This window comes from Dendrobates tinctorius, unplaced genomic scaffold (assembly GCF_039654945.1).
Source record: "Dendrobates tinctorius isolate UK_male_01 unplaced genomic scaffold, ASM3965494v1 ptg000069l, whole genome shotgun sequence".
Lineage (NCBI taxonomy): Eukaryota > Metazoa > Chordata > Amphibia > Anura > Dendrobatidae > Dendrobates > Dendrobates tinctorius.
Window position 1 is genome coordinate 4,407,169 of NW_027361737.1, and position 10,190 is coordinate 4,417,358.

The 10,190-nt window shown below is 49.5% G+C and overlaps 1 protein-coding gene across 1 annotated transcript in view; it reads left to right on the top strand.

Annotated features, from left to right (window-relative positions):
* Positions 1–745, top strand: part of LOC141095357 (mast cell carboxypeptidase A-like) — a 57,293-nt gene extending 56,548 nt beyond the window's left edge. Inside the window, exon 11 of the mRNA XM_073581329.1 lies at positions 297–745. Coding sequence (XP_073437430.1) covers positions 297–484 — 188 coding nt within the window. The 3' untranslated portion in view covers positions 485–745. The remainder of the gene's footprint in view (positions 1–296) is intronic.
* The last annotated feature ends 9,445 nt before the right edge of the window (positions 746–10,190 follow it).

Below are 10,190 nucleotides of genomic sequence, written 5' to 3' on the forward strand. Positions count from 1 at the left end.
ATTCCTCCCAGTACACATTTATAGTCGACTTTTGGAATGGGACAGCATAGTCTACATTATTCCATACCTTTTTTGTGGCAGACAGATCTACAACGTCTGCACAGAGACAACAGAAAACAACTCTTGTCCCGCCACATGGACACATTGGGAAAAGGCCATTATATGTAACTTTGCTTCTTTTAGTGAAATTAAATACTCCATTTGGTTTGAGAAAACATTATAATACAAAAGTTACATGTCGTTAGATATATATATATACTGTATAATTATTATTAACTATTCATATCTGTTTCCAGATCCAGTTTGTGGCTCTTCTATCGATTGGTCTTATGACGAAGGCATTACGTACTCATTTGTATTTGAGCTGCGTGATGAAGGTCAATATGCTTTTCTGCTTCCAGAACATGACATAGAACCAACCTGCAAGGAGACCATGTTGGCTGTGAGAAACATAGCTAGCTATCTCATTGATCGAGATATTTAAGATTCTGTACGATGCAAGAAGGCGCAACGCTTCATTTTACACATCACTGTAAAGCTTTCACTTTTTATTCACTTTGATTCAAATGTTTTAAGGGAAACATTTTATTATTTTTTATGCAGTAAATGATCTGAGAATAATCACCTTCAATAAAGTTCTTTTGCTTCTTTTGATCCAAAGTTGTAGCCTTTTCAATGCAATTTTTTCAGTGTATGAAATATCTTTGTATAACAGCCCAATGCTTATTAAAGGTTTTCTCAGAGACTTCAGAGTTTTAATTTCTAATGTGCACTTCCTAAAAAATAAAGTTACTTAGCAATCTAATGAGTGCATGAAATGTGCTTTCCCCAAAAGTTATGTCCAATACAAATACAAGCGGGGATAGAAGATAACTTATTAATATCCAGAGTGCCATCATTCCCAAGAACGTGGTTCTGCAGAGTCTATCTGAATGGAAAGGATGGCGAGCATGTGCACCTCTATTCATTGTCTGTGAGACAGCTAGATATATCCAGGGAATGAGCTCAGTTTAGTCCCATAATCAGTGACCAGAGTGGGGCGTGTATATGCATTCTACATGTCATTCAGATAAGATCTGTAGAGAGACCCATTCTTGGGATCATTGCTGGTCCCAAACATCATACATACTCGCAGAGAACAGTAACTATCTCATATCCTAATTTTAGGAGATAACTTTTAATAGTTGAAAAATCCTTTTAACTCTTTGCCTTCTTCCCTCTTTATAAAACCTTTTGCCTTGTGTATGACTTCAGAACATGTAAAGATGGACCGTTTTAAGGTCCTTATACAAATTAGTGTGGTGGTATGTGCACACGTGAAGTAAATGCTGCAGGTTGGAACGTTGCATACTTGTGAAGTGTCCAACCAGCAGTGTCCAGCTGTTACAGCTCAGTGGATGAGATTTCAAGAAATCCCATGCCCACTATGCATGCACATATGCCCCCGGATCACCCGTGGAGGCGCAAGCCTCCGCAAGATAAATTTCACCCATACAATGTATTGGACAGGTGTATTGGAAATGTACTGCGTCCAAAGCACTGCCAATTTCTGAATGTGTGCACTTACCCTAAGGGTACGGAGACAGTAATAGGACACTGCTCATCTCCTGACAAGTCCTAGATGGATTCTTGTCTTGTATCTGTGGTCTTGCTATCTGAGGCATAATTACATTTATTGCGGCTGCTTGAACTTTTAAACAGATCGGTATCTTTGTCAGTGTGACATTCACCCGACCATCACCCGATCTGTAAAAGACTTCAAAGCAGCTGCCATAAATCTCATGGTGCCTCAGAAGATACACATGAGTGTCAGTAATGTGCACTGATAGCCATAACCCTGGATACAGGGCAACACAAATGAGGATATATGTCTTGTTAAGCCGGAGGCGGCAACTACCAAGAGTGGACCCACCGGACCGCGATACAGAAACTCCCCCGAGCGAGCGCACCAGGTTTGACCAACCCCTATACAGAGATCGTTAGGGAGCAGGCTCAGGGGTCTCTAGTAACACGGATGCCAGGACCAGGGGTCGGCTCAGGGAAAAACAAGAAACAGAGAAGAGACTGGGAAGGGAGAGAGTAGAACTGAGCAGAGGAGAAGATAGTATACGGACGGAGGAGAGCGGAGATGGAAACGGAGTACAGACTAAGGAGAGCAGAGGTGGTTACGGAGTACGGACTGAGGAGAGTGGAAGTGGTTACAGAGTATGGACTGAGGTGAGCGGAGGTGGTTACAGAGTATGGACTGAGGAGAGCAGAGCTGGTAACGGAATGCAGACGCCAGGGGAAAGCAGGACAGGATCGGGCACTGCAAGAAATAGGAGAAGACAAAGGGTGTTAGATGCAAGCTTCACAGAGAATAAGCTAGCAGTAGCAAGTGGGCCAGACTATGCAAGTGGAACTCAATAATCAGGCACATCCACTAAGGGAGGGTGGCCTGAAATACCCGGTGTAACGGGGGCTTCCAAGCTGGGGTACCTCTTTCAGTACCACCCCGTGTTTTCAGAGGTCCGCTCTGCATTGGCTGGAGTCTGAATGAAGGACGCTGGCTGGAATTCCTCTAAGTGCATGGGCGCATATAAAAGATCACTGCTTCTCCATGTATTTCCAGTCTGACAACACTTTACTCACAGGACACAGAATATATCACCCAGATACAGAGGGCCGGCCAATAGACAAGCATCAGACCAGACATGCATTACAAAAGCAGCAGGTGGCCGGAGCCTGCGTATGTTTACTGTGGGAATTACAATGGTAGGCGGAGGGCGGACACTGCTGATACATTAGGGACATGCATCTCACATGGAACCTATTATATATACATATAACTGCACAACATATTCTGGGTGCTGAGTGGTTCTGTAACACGGCTCCCCCTTTTCAGCGACGCGATCGGCATACACAGTCTGATCCTCAATAAGTTTGGGGATGACCGAAGTTTATGGGGTTGGTACAAGTTCCGCTTGTCGACTTAGTCCATCGGCGTTACCATTTAGTATGCCGGGTCTGTAGTGGATGGTGAAGTCCAGAGGTTGTAGGGCTAAACTCCACCGCAGCAATCTGGCGTTGTCTCCGGAGACCCCATTAAGCCAGACTAGGGGATTATGGTCCGTTAGGAGGGAAAACTGTCGTCCATACAAATATGGTTGCCACTTCTTGAGTGCCTATACTACCGCCAGGCACTCCTTCTCGATTTGCCGCATAACTTACTTCACGGGGCAGTAGTTTTCGACTCAGGGAAGCTACATAGAAGCGTCTGTGTGAACAAGGAAACGTTTAGTTGGATCGGGTGTGGCCAATACAGGGGTATTGGTGAGGGCGTCCTTTAGTTGGCGGAAGGCTTCCTCACACTCTGAGGTCCAGGTTACCTGGCGGGGTTGGTTCTTACGGGTCAGATCAGTGAGGGCTTGGCTGCGCTGCTGTAATTGGGAACAAATTTCCTGTAATACCCCGCTGTCCCTAGAAACGCCATGACCTGGGTTTTAGTGCGTGGGATGGGCCATTTGGCTATGGCCTCAATCTTGGCTGGTTCTGGTCACTGTTTCCCACTTCCCACCCAATGCCCTAAATACTGAACCTCTGCTTTGCCCACGTGACACTTGTTTGGGTTCAGGGTGATTCCGGCCTGGTGGATCCTGTCCAATACTGTCTCTAGGTGATTTAGATGCTCTTCCCATGTCGCACTGTAGATGGCGATGTCGTCCAGGTAGGCACAAGCATAGTCCTGGAGACCATCCAGAAGCCGGTCAGCCAGCCTTTGGAAGGTCGCCGGGGCATTCTTCATCCCGGATGGCATAACTCGAAACTGGAATAAGCTGAACGGGGTGACAAATGCCGACTTGGGAATAGCGTCAGGACTAAGGGGAATCTGCCAGTAGCCTTTGCATAGATCGATGGTGGTCAAATACTTTGCCCCAGCCAGCCGGTCTAACAACTCATCCACACGTGGCATGGGATATGCATCCGTCACTGTTTTCTCATTGAGCTTACGATAGTCTACACAAAACCGTGTAGTCCCATCCTTCTTGGGCACTAACACTACGGGGGATGCCCAGGGACTATCTGACTCTTCAAAAACGCAGCATCTCTTGAATCTCTTGTCGCATCCCCTCTCGTACAGACTCAGGGAAGGGGTTTTGTCGCAGGGGGGTCTGATCCTGGGTCTCAACCTTGTGTTGTGCCAGGCGGTTGTACCCCGGTCTCTCTGAAAGCATCCTCTGTCGCAGCCTCAACAACGCCTCCACCTGCTGTCTCTCCCGGGGGCCTAGGTCTTCGCCCAAGTGTACCTGGTCCCATGTTTTAGACTGAGTCCTTTCCCCTAAGACATCCAGCAAGGGAAGTCCGGCTAAATCCTCTGCTTCAGGTGCACAGATGGCCACTACCTCTTTAGGGCGCTCCCGGTAGGGCTTCAGCATATTCACGTGGAACATGCGGATAACCCTGGGGTCGTTACAATCGGCAACATTATAGGTTGTGTTGGCTATTTTCCCCACTACCTGGTAGGGCCCCTGCCATGCAGCTTGAAACTTATTCTGCTTAGTAGGCTCTAACACCAGGACCTTCTGTCCTATTTCCAAAGTGCGCTCTCTGGCCCTCCGATCGTACCATAAGCGCTGGCGCCGCTGTGTCGCCTGCAGGTTCTCACGTACAACCTGGGTCAGCTCCTGTAGGCGGTCCCGGAATTCCAGCACATAGGGTACAATAGGTACCTCTTCTATGAGGCCCTCCCCTTCCCAGTGTTCCAGCACTAAGTCTAGGGGTCCCCTTACCCGTCTCCCGTATACCAGCTCGAACGGGGAGAACCCCGTGGATTCTTGGGGCACCTCCCGATAGGCAAACAGGAGGTGTGGCAAGAATTTCTCCCAGTCCCTGTAGGTCCTGGTAAAAGTCCCAATGAGCTGTTTTAATGTCCCATTAAAGCGTTCACACAGCCCATTGGTTTGCGGGTGGTATGGGGCGCTTCTAATGGACTTTACGCCGCACAGCTTCCACAGTTGGTTGGTCACCTCTGTTGTAAACTGGGTACCCTGCTCCGAGATAATCTCCCCGGGAAATCCAACCCGTGAGAAAACCTGGAGCAGGTCGGCAGCCACCGTCTCTGCCAGTATGTTAGGTAGCGCAACCGCCTCTGGATACCGTGTGGCATAATCTACCACTGTCAATATATACTTTTTCCCAGACGGACTGGGTTTGGCTAACGGCCCTATCAGATCGACCGCTACTCGGCTAAATGGTTCCTTCACAATGGGGAGGGGGCGTAATCTGGCCTTGCATCGATCCCCCCTCTTGCCAATGCGCTGACAACTGTCACAGGTCTGGCAGTACTGATGAACATCATAGGTTACCCCCGGCCAAAAGAAGTTTTGTGTCAGACGATGCCTGGTGCGACTGATGCCGAAGTGCCCGGCCAAGGGTATATCATGAGAGATTCGCAGTAACTCCTGCCTATACTTCTTGGGAACTACCAGCTGTTGTTTTATAGTGGGGCTCGTCCCTGTGTGGTGCTGCTCTGTGATCCGGTAGAGGAGTCCCTGCTTCCATACAAACTGTTCCCCTTCCAGTACCCCTCTCCCCTCCTGTGCCTTCCCACGATATCCCTCTAATGAAGGATCCTCAAGTAACTCCCTCTTAAATTCATCTGGGGTGGCCCAAGAAATGTGTCTGGCTATGGGAATACGTGTAGGGCTGGAATGTCTTACCTGGGCCTCTGAATGTGATTCCGCGTCCGCAGCTCGAGCTTGTCTCCGGGTGGTCACAGGATATGTCTCAGCCAGAGGGGCCACCAAGAATGCAGACAACATGGGCCCCAAGTCATTTCCCAGCAAGATGTGTGCAGGCAAATCCTCCATCAAGCCGACCTCAACAAGGCCATCCCCGACTCCCCAGTTTAGGTGAATCCTGGCAGTGGGTAGTCGATGTATGGCTCCCCCTGCTACACGGACTGCCACTGTCCGGTCCGTCTTCTCTTGGTCCCGGACGAGATGAGGCTTCACAAGGGTCAAAGTTGCCCCAGAATCTCTTAGTCCCTGCATATGTTTCCCATTAACCCACACGACTTGTCGATGCTGTTGTCGATTATCTGCCCGGGCTGCCTGCACGGGGTCTACTTCATGCAGCACTTCCTCCATCTCTTTCACCCCTTGGTTATTCGTAGCCCCCAATGCCAGGTCAGCTTCACCTTGGTAGCAGTGTACAGCAGCCCGGCTGAAGGTAGCTGTTCCTGCCTTTGGCCACTGGGTATGCTGAGTCCGGTTGGGGCATTGTCTTTGCAGGTGGCCCAGCTGACGACAGGTGTGGCATCGCGCCCCAGGGGGACTGTTGTAGGCCGGGTTTCTAGCTGGTCCCCCTACAATCTTCGGTGGTTTGGGGCCCTCCAGGTTCATGGGCGGGCCGCTAGTGGCCACCTTTGATCCGGACAACTGCGGCCTCCTGGCATCATGATGTTCATCGGCCAGACAAGCGGCTTCCTCAAGAGTCGTTGGCCGCCTGTCCCGAAGCCATTCCTGTGTCTCGGGGTTTAGTCCATTAAAGAATCGTTCTAACAGGAAGAGCTGGAGGACGTCCTCCTTAGTGGTTGCTTGGCTCCCTTGTACCCACTGTAGCAGTGACCGCCGTAATTTACAGGCCCATTCAGCGTGGGTATCGGTTACGCGTTTTATAAGTCCGCGGAACTTTTGGCGGTAGGCCTCTGGTGTCAGCGCATACCGGGCCAAGATCACTTCTTTGATCCGCTCATAGTCCATACAGTCCTCATCAGGTACCGTGCGATAGGCGTCCTCTGGCCGGCCTGTCAGCTTGCTGGCCAGAATCTGAACCCGTTCCTCCGGCTTTACTTGATGAAGAGCACACTGCCGCTCAAAGTCCTGCAGAAAGCCATCAATGTCTTCCTCTGCCTCCCCCAACTGTCGGAAGGCATTGTACTGGATCTTTTTGTGGCTTACTGTTGAAGGTACCTGGTTGAAGGCCAGAGCTCCCCCTGCTCGCTGACTCTCCTCTCTCCGCTCTGCCATCTCCATCTTGGCCAGCTCCACTTTGGTCCGCTCTGCCATCTCCATCTTGGCTAGCTCTATCCTGGTCCACTCAGCCATCTTTTCCTTCAGATCAGTACGCACATCAGCCATCACTTCTCGTATGATCTCTACTGCAGGATTTGGGCCATAGAACACCAGTCTGCTCTTTACCTCCCTCTGGAATTCAGTCTCTTCCACATTCACATTGGGGGACGCTGCACTGTCGTGTTCCATGATGGCTGCTATCAAATCCGCTTTTGTTTTGTTGCTGGCGATCAACCCTCAGGCTTCCACCAGGTCTTTTAATGTAGTCCTCTTTAACTTCTGGTAATTATTTTGCATTCATTCCTTTCCTCCTGTAGAAGGGGTATCAAATCCCGCTGGCTGCCACCAGTGTAACGGGGGCTTCCAAGCTGGGGTACCTCTTTCAGTACCACCCCGTGTTTTCAGAGGTCCGCTCTGCGTTGGCTGGAGTCTGAATGAAGGACGCTGGCTGGAATTCCTCTGAGTGCATGGGCGCATATAAAAGATCACTGCTTCTCCATGTATTTCCAGTCTGACAACACTTTACTCACAGGACACAGAATATATCACACAGATACAGAGGGCCGGTCAATAGACAAGCGCCAGGCCAGACATTCATTACAAAAGCAGCAGGTGGCCAGAGCCTGCGTATGTTTACTGTGGGAATTACAAAGGTAGGGGGAGGGCGGACACTGCTGATACATTAGGGACATGCATCTCACATGGAACCTATTATATATACATATAACTGCACAACATATTCTGGGTGCTGAGTGGTTCTGTAACACCCGGTGCCTGTCCTCCATTGGACAGGGAGCGCTGCCGGGCCAGGTCATGAAGGGAGACAAGAGAGGTGGGTGCACGCGAGGTCCTGACCCAAGGCGCATGCGCGAATAGAAGGAGCACGCGGCCAGTGGCAGAGAAGGAGCGCCCGTGCAGGCACCCTGGCGGGGAGCAACAGCAGGACATGGGGAGCCCTAGAGCAGCGTGGGAGCAGCAAAGCAGGTAGCGGCGAACCCGGGCCTGACGGCGGTAAGCACGGGGGTAACAGTACCCCCTCCCTTACACCCCCCTCCTCTATCCTTGAACAAAAACCTATTAAGAATATTAGCCTCATTAAGGTTCTCCCAGGGTTCCCACAACCTCTCCTCAGGACCAAACCCCTTCCAGTCAATTAAGAAGAACGTCTTACCCCTGACTCTCTTGGAGGCTAAAATATCCTTCACCTCAAAAACATTATCGACACTGACCGGTGGAGGAGAAGAACCAGGAGCAGGATGGAAGCGATTCAGAATTACTGCCTTCAGGAGAGAGATGTAGAAGACATTGTAGGCCATGTTGTTGATGCGCCGGAGGACTTCAAAAGGACTGATGTAAAGAGGTCCCAACTTGTAGGAAGGCATCTTCAATCTAATATATTTACACGAGAGCCAAACTTTTTCGCCAAGAAGATAAGTTGGGGCATCCAAATGCCTCTTATAGGCGTGCCTCTTCATAGGTACTCTGGCTCTCTCGAGCGCCTCCTTAGTCTCATACCAAATTCTAGAAAATTCCAAGGTCACAGAGTCAGCTGCAGGTACCCCAGAGTTGGCAGAAACTGGCAGAGGAACATCGGAATGCAAGTCATAAACCACAAAAAATAAAGGATAGAATCTCCAGCGCTGGACTTCAGTTAAAAATTCATCATTTATTATAAATTCTTAAAATCGGACAGAAAAAAGTATGAATAAGGACATACAGGCAGATGGGGTCTCTGGTGGTCTCCAACCAACGCGTTTTGACCTAGAGGGTCTTACTCATGGAACCATGAGTAAGACCCTCTAGGTCGAAACGCGTTGGTTGGAGACCACCAGAGACCCCATCTGCCTGTATGTCCTTAGTCATACTTTTTTCTGTCCGATTTTAAGAATTTATAATAAATGATGAATTTTTAACTGAAGTCCAGCGCTGGAGATTCTATCCTTTATTTTGCTTCAGTCAACGCCCCTGATCAAGGTGACTCCGTGCGCAGGAGGATTATGGATCGCAACTGAGACTGGTGAGCTGACCTCCCTTCATTTTCCCTATCCTTCTATAACTAAACCACAAAAAATGGAGACTTGTCCGAGGGCTCGTTGGGATGTTTATTATAGGCTAACTCAGCCCATGGGAGAAGGCAGGACCAGTCATCTTGATGCAAGTTAGAAAACTGATGTAGATCGGACACCAGCACTTGATTCACGCGCTCCACTTGACCGTTGGTTTGAGGGTGATACGCAGAAGAGAAATCCAACTATACCTCCAAGAGATCACATAAGGCGCTTAAAAACGAGACATAAATTGAACTTCACGATCTAATGCAATGTGTTGTGGAAATCCATGAAGTCGGAAGACGTGCTGGACGAAGACCTTTGCCAATTCAGGAGCGGAGGGTAGTCCATCTTAGAAAACCGGTCGACTACCACCAGAATAGTTGTACAACCGAAAGAGCGAGGCAGGTCCGTGATAAAAATCCAAGGCAATGTGTTGCCACGGAGACGAAGGAACAGGTAATGGAAGCAGAAGCCCAGAAGGCAACCACCTGGGGACCTTGACCTTGGCATAGGAGGGGCACGATGCAGTACAGTCAGCCACGTCTTGACGGAGAGAAGGCCACCAGTAAAAGCGTGAAACAAGGTCAAGAGTCTTTTTAACCCCGACATGGCCAGAGATTTTGGTGGAATGTCCCCAACGCAAAACCTCTCTCCTATCAGCCTCAGGAACAAAGGTTTTACCAGGGGTGGGGTAATCAGCTTCACAGGAGCCACCATGATGATCTTGTCCGGATCAATGATGTGGGAGGGCTCCTCCGAGTCTGGATATTGTAGAGACCGAGATAGAGCGTCAGCCTTGACATTCTTCTGACCCGGACGGAAGTGCAACTTGAAGTCGGAGCAACCAAAGAACAGAGACCACCTGGCCTGTTGGGGGTTGAGCCTCTGGGCAGACTGAATGTAGGCCAGGTTCTTATGGTCAGTTAAGATGACAAAGGGATGGATAGCCTCCTCCAGTAGATAGCGCCATTCCTCCTAAGCAATTTTTATGGCTAACAATTCTTGATCCCCAATGGAATAGTGGCACTCCACAGGAGAAAAGGCCTTAGAGAAGAATCCACAGGTGACCAACCAGCCATAAGAA